The sequence below is a fragment of the Perkinsus marinus genome (assembly GCF_000006405.1).
Source record: "Perkinsus marinus ATCC 50983 genomic scaffold scf_1104296942060, whole genome shotgun sequence".
Taxonomy (NCBI): Eukaryota; Perkinsozoa; order Perkinsida; family Perkinsidae; genus Perkinsus; species Perkinsus marinus.
The window spans coordinates 73,493-87,616 of record NW_003212281.1 but is presented as its reverse complement, the minus strand read 5'-3'; the positions used below and the strand labels follow the sequence as shown (position 1 = coordinate 87,616).

Genomic DNA, 14,124 nt, shown 5'->3' with positions numbered 1-14,124 from the left:
GGTTCATCCGAAGAGCAAGATAATGCTATGGTACATGAGACATCGTCTCAGATGACTCGTCGACGACCTCACAGACGATTCGTGTGTGAGGGGAAAAATTGTGGGGAATGAGGACGCTACCATGTTTGATCTGCCCGTGGTTGAGACTGGTGATTCGTAAGCATTTGTAGTCCATCACCTGCAGCTTATAGTCCGGGTATGTTAATGTAACTTTCAAGACTGGGTTTGTCTCTGTACAGCATTGCGAGTCCGTGTATGCCTCCAACGGGGCAGGGCAGCTGTCTCTGTACCGCATTGCGAGCCCGTGTATGCCTCCAAGCTCTAGGGTCTAGAGCGGTCCGTTAAATTCGGTGGTCCCAAAAGCCCGAGGAACCCAATCAATAGGCTTCCGACGGTTTGAGGTTCCTACTGTGTTGTAGATTCGTGCTGCTCCCGTTGTGAGTGCTCTCACTGAAAGCATCAGTAGTCGTTCGCCAAGTTGATCTATTTCGCATAGCTATTGCACACGGTGTACGTGTGGACAGAATGGCCTTCGACTTGTTCTGTGCTGTTGTGTTGCACAGTACTGAAGCCTACCTGCTTGTTCACGACATCCTGGTACTGGAACCGAGAAACTGAATATGGCGGCTGTACTTGATCATGATGCTAAAGCGTCGTTGCCTGCATGTCCGCGGTTCAGTGGTGAAGGTATATCAGCTGATGAACCGGCGAAAAGTATCGAGCTCTTCTTGAAGAAGTTATCCACCTATCTGCAGGTGAGAGGCCTCCGTAAACCTGCTCCTGATGCCGATGAAGCTACACAGCATCAGTATAGCATGAAGGCGGCTGGCATTTTGAAAATAGCACTTGAAGGGCGAGCGGCCCAGCTAGTGTACTCCCTACCCGAAGCCCTTCAGGATGACTATGATGGATTGGCTACTGCTCTACGATCTGCCTTTGGGCTAGGGCGCCTTGGAGCCTGGAAAGCTTTCTGCCGGCGTCAAATGAAGACCAGCGAACTCCCTGATTCCTTCCTAGCAGATCTAAGGGCATTACTTGATATAAGTCATCCCACTATGCAAACTGCTGCTAAGGAAGCGCTGCTGAGATCACAGTTCATAGCTGGCCTACCGGCTAATACAGCTGCCCGTACCCTAGCCATTGCTAAGTCCGAGGATCTTCAGGTCTCTCTTCTAAGCCTTCTTGGTTTGGTCAAAGATCACCTTAGAGCGTCGAAGTTTGACGATGTACCCCCCGAGACCCTAGGTGCAGCCGGGTTGCCGTGGCAACCCAGTAGACTTGGGAAGGGCCGCAAAGGTGCTGGACGTGGTGGTAAAGGTAAAGGTCGTGGCCTTCATAAAGATTCGTCACAGTCCTTCCCACCTAGAGTCTGCTGGAACTGCCATGAATCTGGACATTTAAAAGCTCAATGTCCACAACTCGTCAAATCTATGACACTTGCTGGCACTTTAAACCCGACAGGGGGCCACAGCCAGCAGTAGCTGACGTGGAAAGTCCCCCGTATAAACTCCTTGCAGCGGCTGGTTCTATACATCCAAGTCTTGATTGTTCACTCCTGCCAAGTCGTGAATTTCTGATTGCTATGGCGAATGACGAGACCATCTCTCTGACAGCCTTATGCGATCCCTGCTGCTCTCGTACTTTGATAACTGCTGACACATTGCAGCTACTGCATTTGACTGCTTCTGAGGACACCCTTTCAGCCTTGATCACACTGAATGGACAAGTCCTCAACAGCATAGGCAGTAGCAATGTTACCATTACTCTTGATGATATGACTTCTTCGGTATGCGCCTTAGTGGTTCCTTATTTACCCGGAAACTTACCGCTCTTGGTTGGCGCTGACTTCTGGTCGTCCTTTCCGGGATACTCATTAAATATCCACTATTCGGCTGTAGGAAATGTCACTACAGCCCTGGTAGCAGGTGCCGCTGTTCCGGACACGTCACAAGCTACCGTCTATGACTTAGAATCCTGTACGGTACATGAGTACCCTGATGGCACTATTTTGTTGGATGCCCCAGATTGCACCTGCAAACGGCTCCAACAAGCTGATGGTACTTTCAGGTGGCAGGTTGGCTGGAAGTGGTTAAATGATAAACCACCAGACTATATTTGTTGTCCAGAACAATACTCAATCAAGCATCTTTTAGAGGACCAACAACAAGCACTGTTTGCTGAGCTCGATAGCTGGATCGAGCAGGGGTGGCTTGTTCGGGTTGGTGAAGATGAATTGCATAAAATACGTTGTGTCCTACCTATTGTACCAGTTGTTCAAGGTCACAAAACAACGGCCGTGAGGCCTGCTATTGATTATACCTATATAAATCGATATTGTATAATGGCAAGCGATCCGTTTGCGGGTAACTGCCAAAAAGAGATTCGTAAATGGAGACGAATTTCTGAAGGCGATGTTCTCGATATATCCCGGGCATATCCAAGTCTGTTCATGGATCCAGATCAGTCTTGGTATCAGATCATCCGCCTAGATCATCGTGTAGATGGTTGCTACTATCGTCTCTGCCGGTTAGGGTTTGGAGCAAGCTCAGCTCCTCGTATGTTGAAATCAATACTTGATTTCTCCCTCAAGGATGAGCCGACGAGGAACTTGAGATACTTTGATGATATCATCGTCCCCAAAGTCTGTAGAAGTTCTATGATTGAACCTTCCGCTGATAATAACAATACTCAAGAAGATGGTGTTGACCGTGTTCGAGCGGCTTTATTGCGGAATTCTCTTACCACTAAAGATCCATGTCCTATTGAGGGTAGTCGACTCTTGGGTTTGGTAGTCTACCGAGCTGATGATGGCGCACTCCGATGGAGACGCCGATTAACAGTTGATGAATTGTTATGCATAGAGTCGCAACTGCGAAACAGCGAGTATGTTTCCTGCAAGTCCTTTTCTTCCTGGCTTGGGACCCTTTGTTCCCATGTTCCAGTATGTGGTTGGTTGCGCATAGCCGCAGCTATTGGACGTCGACTCTTGGGACGTATCTGCGACACTACTAAAAGCTCGTGGCTCAAAAATATTCCCATTGGAATCCGGAAATATGGATTACATTTATGCGCATTACTGCGTGAACGAGGCGATCCTGCGTCTGGTTTATGGTTATTACCTGAGGCTCATTTTGGAAAAGAAGTGAGTGCTTATCAATGTATCAAGTTGTGGTTCGATGCTAGTATGCTGGCTATAGGAGTTGCCCTTACTGATGAGCACGACAACGTATTATATGACCATTGCTCACTCACTCAGCCATCATCAGTCGACCCTGATACTCGACCCACAGCTCATGCCAATATAAGAGAGTTGGATGCATTACTAAAGGCCTTGGACGTTGCTATCGATTATGACTATAAGAAATTGGAGTTGATCACCGACTCCAAAGCTGTATATTCATGGGTGGATCGTCTTATATCCCACAAGAAAATAACAGTTCATGGTATGTACAAACCACTGGTTGTTAGAAGACTAGATTTGATACGTACCTTGATGGTAGAGTTTAATCTACAGTTGACCATTCACTGGGTAAGATCCGAATCCAACATAGCTGATAGTTTGACTCGGCTACCCAAGGGCTTACCAGACTGTTACTCTGTCGACGGCACGTTCGCGCTGGCTGGAATTCGGAACTTGTCAACAAGTGCACCTAATGACATGTGGTGGCCAACAGTTCCCCAGATTCTACAGGCGTATGAGCAAGGCCTGCCTGATGATGACCTACAATCCTTGGTTTGTGATGCTACATCAGGCCTCTACTGGTACCGGAATAAAGTCTATCTTCCACCTTCTCTTCGTGGCCGTGTCATTACTAGTGTCCATGAAGCTACTGTGCATGGTGGTATCTTGCCGGTGGTAGAAATAGTCGGCCGTTACTACTGCTGGCCTTCACTCCGTGCTGATGTCGAGACGGTTTTACGACAGTGCCCCAACGAAACATGCGAGAAGAATAAGGCGAAGTTGTTTCCTCTGGTCACTGGCGACCCTCGTCGCCTAGCTTCTGGTCCGTGGGTTATATGTGCGTCCGATGTGACTCATATAGATTCACGGCCACTCCTATCTCTTATATGTGAACATACCCGATACGCTCTGGTTGCAATGCTTCTGAATGAACAAGCAGTGTCGATATGGGCAGCATTTACCGCTATTTGCAAACACTCTCTCCTTGGATATCCTGTATTCCTGCGTGCGGATAGAGGAGTGTGGAGTGCTCTACGTGACAAGCTCAAAGCTGTTGGTGTAACGTTGATCCTAACAAGCGGTTATCGACCAACCAGTAATGGCGTATGCGAAAGGTTTCATGCATCACTCAAAACTAAGTGCTCTATTCTAGCGGACCTCCCCATCGCTACACGTGTTCAACGTGCATGTGATTCCTATAATCTATCACCACATAGTTCTCTTGGCGGAGTTTGCCCTGCAGAAGCTTTAACTGGTCGAGAAATTCGCCGTGGACTAGAAACTCCGTCGTCCGTCCCTCCAGCTTCACAGGTTATTGGAAATGCCTCTTACACAGTCGGCGACCAAGTTTGGCTTGCGAAGCCAAAAGAGATTCGGCATGCTGGTCAGCGTTTTTTTGATACTCGCTACATTGTAGAAGAGGTATCTCCATTTGCGTGCCAAGTACGTCCTATTGATGATAATGGACTTCCTGTTGGCCGCATGGTTACTGCCACCATTGATAGACTTATCCCATGTCGTAATCAGTTAGAGTTTACTGAAAGTCTTATCGCATCTCCTATTCCGATTGACATCCCATCCAGTGATATTGATGAAGACTCAGATATGCTCATTGTCAGCCCAGATGATCAAATTATTGTTGACGACTCTGTTGCTGACCGTGTTAAATTGCATCCCAGAACACATAGGGCGCCTGATAGATACGACCCTTTGCGTTAACTACCTGTTAAGCTACTCTTTCCCCTTTTCTACTATTATTGTTCGTGAGTTGGCGAACAAGGGGGGCAGGATGTTGTAGATTCGTGCTGCTCCCGTTGTGAGTGCTCTCACTGAAAGCATCAGTAGTCGTTCGCCAAGTTGATCTATTTCGCATAGCTATTGCACACGGTGTACGTGTGGACAGAATGGCCTTCGACTTGTTCTGTGCTGTTGTGTTGCACAGTACTGAAGCCTACCTGCTTGTTCACGACAACTGATGCCTTTCTGGACCTAAAGCCGGCCCGGCCTATTTCAAGCGGCAGCTGCCTGTTCCGAGTAGGTTGTGGTCGTGCGGCTACTGGGGCGGCAAACTTCGCCCGCTATCGCGGCTGAGCTGCGGCTATGCAGCCTCGTAAGCCCCTGTATACCTCAAGCGAGGACAGGGCGGCCAATGCTATGCAGCTTTCTAAGCCCCTCTATGCCTCAAGCGAGGACAGGGCAGCCGCTGCTACGCAGCTTTCTAAGTCCCTGTACGCCTCCAGCGAGGACAGGGCAGCTGCGGCTATGCATCCTTGTAAGCCCCTGTATACCTCAAGCGAGGACAGGGCGGCCAATGCTATGCAGCTTTCTAAGCCCCTGTATGCCTCAAGCGAGGACAGGGCAGCCGCTGCTATGCAGCTTTCTAAGCCCCTGTATGCCTCAAGCGAGGACAGGGCGGCCAATGCTATGCAGCTTTCTAAGCCCCTCTATGCCTCAAGCGAGGACAGGGCAGCCGCTGCTACGCAGCTTTCTAAGTCCCTGTACGCCTCCAGCGAGGACAGGGCAGCTGCGGCTATGCATCCTTGTAAGCCCCTGTATAGCTCAAGCGAGGACAGGGCGGCCAATGCTATGCAGCTTTCTAAGCCCCTGTATGCCTCAAGCGAGGACAGGGCAGCCGCTGCTATGCAGCTTTCTAAGCCCCTGTATGCCTCAAGCGAGGACAGGGCAGGCGCTGCTATGCAGCTTTCTGAGCCCCTGCATGTCTCCAGCGAGGACAGGGCAGCCGAGTCTATCCGGCTTCGTACGTCCCTGTATGCCTCAAGCGAGGACAAGACAGCCGCGGCTATGCGGCTTTGTAAGCCCCTGTATGCCTCCAGCGCGAACAGAGCGGCGTGTAGCTTGGTGAGCCCCTATATGCTTCCAGCGAAGATAGGTCAGCTGTCGCTATGCACTATTGGGAGCCTGGGTATGTCTCCAACCGTTGGAGTCCAACGAGGACAGGGCAGCTGTCGCTAATAGCGACTCGCTATACACCATTGTGAGCCCCTGTATGCCTTCCGGCAAGTCGCGGCAACTCCTCCCATGGCATGGTGCCCATGCAGCATGAATACTTGGTGCTTTCCTCTGAATGAAAGCAAGCCAGACATGCTGAGACTCGGCCGCTGAACACCATGCGACCTTCGAATCTGAAAGACCGCCTGTCTCAGGAGCTAACGCATGCCGACGCCGATGGTCGACATCGTGCCGCAGCGACGCCACGGTCGTATGATGCGACCGCATCACACAGCCAGCGTAAGGCTAGTGCATCACGACGTGATGATCATCACGTACGGCACGCATCGTACAGTTGATGTAAAACTTGGACTATAAATTGTAGTCTATAATATATCTTGGACCAAGATTCTTGGTTCTATTATCGAATACTCTAGCACAAGAAGCTCTTGTGACAAGGAGCAACGAGACATCCCTTGCAAATTTCACCCTGGCAATCTCGCCTTGTCAGTGGCGAAAACAAGATGAGGGTTACCGTAACATGATTTTGATAACATTGTTGTTACGTGACGGCACACACTCACTGCGAAGCTATGCAATCCATAGTATGCGTGGTGCGAGTCACACCGTGTGACACACACGGCTAACCACTGCGCTCTGGGCTTTGCCCGGCATCCCCGCGTTCCATTTGCGCTCGCACCTCGTGAGTCGCCAAGGCTCTGCTTTGTCATGCGAGTCACACTTAAATGTGTGCCATGGAGCTTAACCACGTCTCGTGGGAATTATCCTTCGGCCACCAGACACTTGCACTGCCAGTCAGAAAGCACATTGTCGAGTGCAGACTTCGGGCGCAGCCTGCACGCGCCCGACGCGCAGGGACCGCGCAGGGAAGTTCCTGAGGGAACGACACGTTCGCGACTCCTCGGTTTCCTCAATTGAGCGAAGGGTTCCGCTATCAGCGACTGTGACCCAGCAGTTCTGGGCCAGCACCATCAAATTGCTCAGTGATGCTGAATCAGCATTGCTGATTCAGCAGAGTCTTCGTCCTCTGCGGTGGTGCATAGTCTTAACAGAGTAGAGCTACTACCATAGTAGTCTTTGCGCAGCCAGTCACCTTCCGGACATGATGATCGGAATGCGGCTGGATGCCCGGGACATCCAGTGGGTCATCCAGTCTTCAAGTTAGGCGGTTGCACAGCATTGTCCCAGTGCTATTGGGGATTGAAGAGTTTTCAATGAAGACAGCTGACTGAAAGACATATCGGCGTCTCCAGAATCTCGTAACATGGTCGCGCTTGAATTGCTGGCGGCCGCATTGACGCCAACGGCCGCCCAAAGACTGGCCGGAACTCCCGGCCCGGAAGCTACCTCTATAAGTTATTTTTACCAATCTCTGCTGCTCGCACGGACAGCACTGCTGCACGGCGCTTCCTCACCAAGTTGCATTCTCCGAAGCCCGCCCTGGTGCAGCTTCCGGACTCGGATAACAGCTCGGGTTTGGCTTTCCCTGTGATTATTGTTTTTCGTCTTCTCGGCCCGGTTGTAGGACCCCAGCCTTGTTTGTCACCCTTGCCTTGCATAACAGCCTACCGTTATATGATAGTTCGGGCTTGTGGCTTCCGTCAATAACAGCATAGCCTCGGTATTGCGTAGCCTTAGTATTGCGATATTTGTTCGCCTAGGCAACCAGGTCGTGATGAACTGCAAAATGTCAACTGTCTAATCGACAGTATCCATCAGATAGATATTTCAACGATCTATCTTATCTTCACGTATGGCAGACATAACTCAAAGGCACGAGAGTTGGTGGTCGAAAATGTGTATATACTCTTTTGCACTCATGCATCTTCATGTGGTATCACCGTTTCACACGATAGGCGAGCGATATACTTGATATACTAGATACGGCGAGCACATTGCCGAGCGGCGCTATTGCTACTAGTAGCAATAGTCAGGAGTAGATGCACAGAAGAAAGTTGAGAGGAGAGCAAAAGGAAAGACTGAAAGAAGAGCAAATGAAAACAGAAGGTATCACGCGACTTGATTAATCAATGCCAGATGATGGTTACTAGTTCACAAGTAACCGACAATTCAGACCAACATCTTTGCATCTGAAAGTGCTGTCCTTGAACTTATCGAACACGTATTGTGGGCATTGAACCCACAGGTCGCAGCGATCTGTCTGGACCCAGAACCCCGGCCTTGATGAAGTCGATGACGGTTCCAGCAAGGATACGTGCACCAGTGGTGTCTTGTTATCGGTATCCTGGCCAAGTACGTAGTGGGCATGAGAGAACAGAGTAGACATCAAAGGAGGCAAGTCAGCAACGACTATAGGAGATATAGAGTTGGCAGTAACTGCTGTGACTTCTTCCTCCTCGTCCTTAGCTCTGAGCTGCTTCATCAGCCGCAATTGTTGATCCGAGAGATTAGCCTTCTTGACGTTGAAAATGTGGACTTGTCCAAGCGAGCGGCCCGACAGGCTCTCTATCTGGACGAGCTGCTGAGAATCACCTCCACCCTTGACACGGACCGGTCCCGACCACCTCGCCAGGACGGTGCCACCGTCACGGTGGGTGTGCTTCGCAGGACGGTGGCAGAGAAACGCGTGGTAGCGGGCTAAAACCCGGGCCTGCAACCCTAAAGAAACGAGAAGCGGGCCTTCACGACCTGGTAGCTGCCCGACCGTGAGCCTGATGAGACCTTGACCGTCCGCCGAGAAGATAGCTCTGAGCCTTGCGCGCTCGCCTTTAGAGAGATCGGAAGGATCGACTTTGGAGACGTCAGGGGAGCCCAGAGAGGAGCACATCTGCTTCACCTCTTGGCAATAAGTGTCAGATGCTTGACCTTGTCTAATCAGATCCTGGATATCCGATCCTAGCTATCGTCGATGTGGCGATTATCCTGGCCATCAGGAGCATAACATATCAGGTCGGCTTCATCGATAGATGCCTCGAAGTTATGGACGACCTACGATGGAAGCCTCGGTCGAATCCTCATGCAGCTGGTCTAACCAGCTCTGAGTAGCCACATGGTCCACCGAGTAGGGAGCAGTACCTCGAGAGTAGGCATCTGCAAGGTTGAACTGCGAAGGACAGTGGTAGAAATGTACCCGACCAAGTGAGCCCACGAGTGTACCAAGTGCCTTTATAAGCAAGGCAGATCGTCTAGCATGGGAAAATTCCCATTTCGTCCAAGATTTGGGATACTTAGCCAACCGTGCTGGACCGTCTAGAGCCAGAGCGATCTTGAGTAGCTTGACAACTCGATAGTGGACGATCTTGCTGTCTGTGAGGATGTAAACTTTACATTGTAAAGATGCGACATCTTTACATCCTCACAGACAGCAAGATGACCGCTGATCTCTCGAACTCGACATGCTGGGAGAGCAAGGGAATCGGCCGTGTCAGCCGCAGATCACTAATCGATAATCTGTACATTAGCTATTGTGCGCACACGCCGCGCACAACGACCACTACACGGATTTCCGGAGTTAGCTGCGGCGGGGGCGACTGGGTCTCGTCGCCATGCATAAAGCTAGCAGTTAACCGCGCGTTAATGTTAGCAGCGGTGTCCAAAGCATTCCTCGGAGACACTTGGGGGCCACGGTGGGTCTGGGCACCATGTGGAGGTTGCTGATCTCTCGAACTCGACATGCTGGGAGAGCAAGGGAATCGGCCGTGTCAGCCGCAGATCACTAATCGATAATCTGTACATTAGCTATTGTGCGCACACGCCGCGCACAACGACCACTAGTGGCCGGTTTCATAGGCTTGCACCTCAAGTGATCCGACTCCGTCCAGAGAAGGCCCATGCCTTCGGCCTCGACCGCCTCCCAGGACTACTTGGTCTTGTGGGGGACGAACTCGTGGCCAAATTCACTGAGTAATTGGCAGTCCGACGTATACATATTAGACGCCATAACCTGTGATCTCGCGAGAGCGATATACTAGTTACGGTGAGCACAATCTGATGGATAGCTCGCGAATGATTTCCGCCGCCCGCCGCTTAGCAACGCACCATTTCATCACGCTTACATTTTTGCTACGCTTGGGCGGGCGCTATTCTTCTTTCATCCTCTCGCTTACCGGGTGTTCAAGAAACAACACAAAACAGGCTCCTGAGAGTGCTGCTGAATAGCGCTTTTGAAGTGTTCTCCTGGAATCACGTTCAACTAACGCGCTCCCGAAATATGTCGGGAGCTCTCCTAGGAGTCAGCAGAAAATCTGTTCAAATAACAGAGCCTTGAAACGCGCGCTTCAAAACCTCTCTTGAGAGAGCTCTTTGCATCGCTTCGCTCGTCGCGCAGCTTTTGATCGATTACTTTTGTACTTAGCATCTTTGACAGTTGGAAACAACGAGCCTCTTTTACTAACGGTTAATGAAAGAGGATCTAGTAGGCGGTTAGTGACTAACCACATACCTTAAGACGGGAAAAACTGAAGAAACTGAGGTTAGATCGTTTCACTAACAAACAAGAAGGGGTAAGTTCACAAGTTCCTCAGACTCACTGAGGTAAGAAACAGTGAGACTCACTCTTACTCAAGAGTTTTAAGTTAAGACTCATAAGTTGAGAGTGACACTCACTCTTAAGGTGAGAAACCTTAAGATTTAACGTTATTTTTTCAAGGACGGCAAGGCCCTTACTGTAAGGGGGTTAGTTTGTAGCACTAACCCACGTTCTTAAGGACGTACTTAAGATTTCGGTAAGGCCTGGCCCACCGGCGGTGGGGCTCACTCCGACCTTCCACCCGTTCAATAGACAAGGCTGTGTGCGATGCTGGAATCGATTCTCAAAATAGATTTTCGAAATTGTTCCTGAAGTCGTGTTCAATAAACACGATTTTGAAAGTTGAAAATCGATCTCGGAAGCGATTCCAGAATCAATTCCGACTCGCGTTCAGTAGACACGATTTTTAAAATCGATTCCAACATCGATTCGATTCCAGAATGGACAAATAAAGTACGTGAGAAATGAGGCTCCCCGGGATGGAACCTGAGGCCATACCTCGACTTCCTCGACTATCCCTGAATTCCGAAATATACCTCTACAGTAGAGGCTCTACTAAGATTCGAACCTGAGACACCTGGGTCACAGTATACTAGCTTATCCTACTGAGCTAGAATGACTACTTTGCGAAATAGCAGTTAGTAACTAGTAGTTACTGTCGAGCGGTCTACCTATGAACGAGTACCAGTACTTGTCAGTAGGCTGTTTACCAGGTAAACTTTACCTACTGACCCGTTAGTAAGCGGTACCTGGTTGCCCAACCTCAGTACTGCGGTCCTCTAGAGTCGCTCTAGAGGATTGGAGGTGGTCGATTCTAGGGTCCAGACCCGATATATTTTCACATGTCACCTCCCGGGATCGAACCTCCGACCTCCCGGTTACTAGCTCAACAGTTGGGGCCCAACTCGCAAACCCTCTCGAGTCTGTTTGGCGACAAACGTCATGTCCCTGCTGAGTATGACCTCTTTTCTTGCTGTATCGCCCCTCATAACCAGTTCGGGACTGGCAATTCTCCAAGGAGAGTTGTTTCTTCTGGACTCCACACATTTCCCTTCTCGGCGCTCTTCTCTATGAAGCTTCTGTCACGCGCCACGAAATTTTCAGAACCACTCGGAGTGGTTCTGGAATCTGCGATTCTGGAAACGCTCTCAGAATCGCGCACAAGCTCCTTTGAACGCGCTAAGAACCACTTCTGGAAACGTTTCTGGGATCGTTTCCGGAGCTGGTTCTATGAACAGAAAATCCCAGAATCGTTTCTAGAAACGCTTCTCAAATTCAAAATCGGTCTATTGAACGGGCGGCTTAACTCGCGGAATTGTAAAACTAACGTCACTACGCTCCGCCAAAATCAATGAGCGCGCGCCTCAAATCCCGTGAGCACGATTTCAGGAGCGATGAGAACTCTCCTGGAAAACGCAATCCTAAGAGCACTCTCGGGCGAGCAAAAAATACTTATTGAACATGCCGAGGAGCACTCATCAGAGTGATCATGGGAGCGCTCCTGATCGTAGTCCATTAAACGCGTTTTCACGCACTGCTCTCCTGGGAGAGCTCCTGGGTGGATCCCGCGCCGGTTTCGCCAAGAAACCCAACCCATCGCCTTAACAAAATTGCGCGCGCTGGGGTGGGGGCCCCGGGCGCGCGCTAAAATCAAACCGGCATTACCTGCGGCTAGAGTATATAGGCAAAATGAAGCCGTCTTCTCGCGACCTAGCCGTTCAATTGCGTTGAAGTTTAAATAGCATACGTAGCAGCCCGACACAGGTTGAGCACGCACTAGTCTGCGAGAATGTAACACAACAGTTTCGACAAGGAGCCGATTTAAAATGACCGCAAGTTCGAATCCCAGGCCTGACAATTTTAAATCTTTTATACATGTCACAAAAACCTAGCGGAGCGATGCAGTCCAGCAAGATTCACGCAATTGTGCTGTCTCTGAAAGTCGCCTCGGCCCGATTCGTGCAGCTCAGTTGGTAGAGCGCCCGCCCATCATGCGAGACTGCGCAGGTTCGATTCCCACGGACCAAGTTTTTCATGCAACTTCGTAAAACGTGTGTGTAATGTTGGATTGCTAACTTGAGTATGATTTTGTCTTCTACCGTTTGTATACAACGATTACCAACGTCGGATGATGTATATTTGTGTTGCAAAATATTAGCTCGATATTTTGTCAAGAAAAACGTTGCGTCAGAACACCGTACGATGTTTTGAGAGGCATCATTTCCACGATTGCTAATTTCTCATGTGTATCCAAAACGTGTCGAACATTTTCTTGCGTTGATAAGTATGTAACAAAATATATTTAGTGAGTCTTGTTGGTAACCTATTATATCTGATATCACTTTTTCTCTAGCTCACCACGCCTGTACACCTACTTGGCGGTTCGGACAGATTCTCTGGCCGAACCGCCCCAGCAGCAGTAATGCCTTTATTTGCTTTTCCTCTTCGTCCGTTTCTTTCATCATATGAAAGTACTGCTCCATAGGCCTCTAAGATTGAAATGTGCATCACAAGTTAGTTGCTATCACGGCAGTGCCGTTTTGACTTCGAAGAAGCACGCTTATGGCTCTCATTTTTCACCTACCGTCCTCATATCATACATCGGACCGAGGCTCGATTGGATCGAGATATCGAAAATCGATCGATTGTTCGGTGCTAATCAATCGAGGATGCTGCGGCGGGCAGACGAATCGATTCGATTCGAGGAATCGATCCACCTCGAAACTCGAAATTCATTGAAATGCTCTTCTACGTCAGCATTGAGGGTTACTTATAGGGTCTACAGCACCTGTCATATTATTGCAACAATTCAGGATGCCTTTAGCAAAGCACTTCCACGAGAAGAAAAAGTAAGGGTCGAGGCTAGACCGCTCAGTTGATAGCCACAGGCACTGGGAGGCTGTCTGATTATCTGACTCGGATAGACTCCATCAGCGAGATACTGAATATCCGCGCACGACCTTGCTGTTCGCCCGAGGCGAATCGCTTTGCTGTGGCACGCTGCCAATTGCGGCGACAGCCAGATATTCTGCAGATGCCGATTCCCCGGGTCGGAAGGATGGTATTCCCCGGGTTCGGTCAGATTGCGCGTTTGCCTCGAGCCTCGACGAACCCTCGAGATTGTTCTTCGGTAATTCAGAAGAAGATTATCCAAATACTATTTCTGAGCATAATCCACACCGCAAATTCAATATCCCTAGTAGCGGCTACTAAGTAGCCTAATAACTCTAATAGTTATCGCATATAGCATAGGTTCAAAAATCCGGATTCTTCGCCCCGCCCCTAAATTACTCAATCCGCCCCTAAATATGCCACATGCGTTCTAAAGTTGGATGAGTCATCCGCTATCGTTACAGCTTCTCTGAGACTGACATACATGGCACAGTTTCTGTCTCAGTGACCCATACCAGTGTGCTTAGCTAATAAATGTAGTTACGTGGTGGAGTTCAGTACGCTCAGTACGTGTTCAGGGCGGCCATTGGCC

At 49.7% G+C, this 14,124-nt stretch overlaps 3 protein-coding genes across 3 annotated transcripts; 2 read left to right on the top strand and 1 right to left on the bottom strand.

The window, feature by feature from the left end:
- Window positions 1-1,055: 1,055 nt before the first annotated feature.
- On the top strand, window positions 1,056-1,401 carry Pmar_PMAR007142 (hypothetical protein; the record flags this gene model as incomplete). Its single annotated transcript, XM_002781495.1, has 2 exons — window positions 1,056-1,190; window positions 1,246-1,401. 2 exons carry the CDS (start codon window positions 1,056-1,058, stop codon window positions 1,399-1,401), a joined length of 291 nt encoding a protein of 96 aa, XP_002781541.1.
- Window positions 1,402-5,281: 3,880 nt separating this feature from the next.
- On the top strand, window positions 5,282-6,154 carry Pmar_PMAR007141 (Protein PIR3 precursor, putative; the record flags this gene model as incomplete). The annotated part of the gene is made up of 1 exon (XM_002781494.1): window positions 5,282-6,154. The coding sequence occupies one exon, from the start codon at window positions 5,282-5,284 to the stop codon at window positions 6,152-6,154; it is 873 nt and encodes a 290-aa protein (XP_002781540.1).
- A 2,044-nt stretch (window positions 6,155-8,198) lies between these two features.
- Window positions 8,199-8,939, bottom strand: Pmar_PMAR007140 (hypothetical protein; the record flags this gene model as incomplete). Its single annotated transcript, XM_002781493.1, has 1 exon — window positions 8,199-8,939. The coding sequence occupies one exon, from the start codon at window positions 8,937-8,939 to the stop codon at window positions 8,199-8,201; it is 741 nt and encodes a 246-aa protein (XP_002781539.1).
- Between the last annotated feature and the right edge of the window lie 5,185 nt (window positions 8,940-14,124).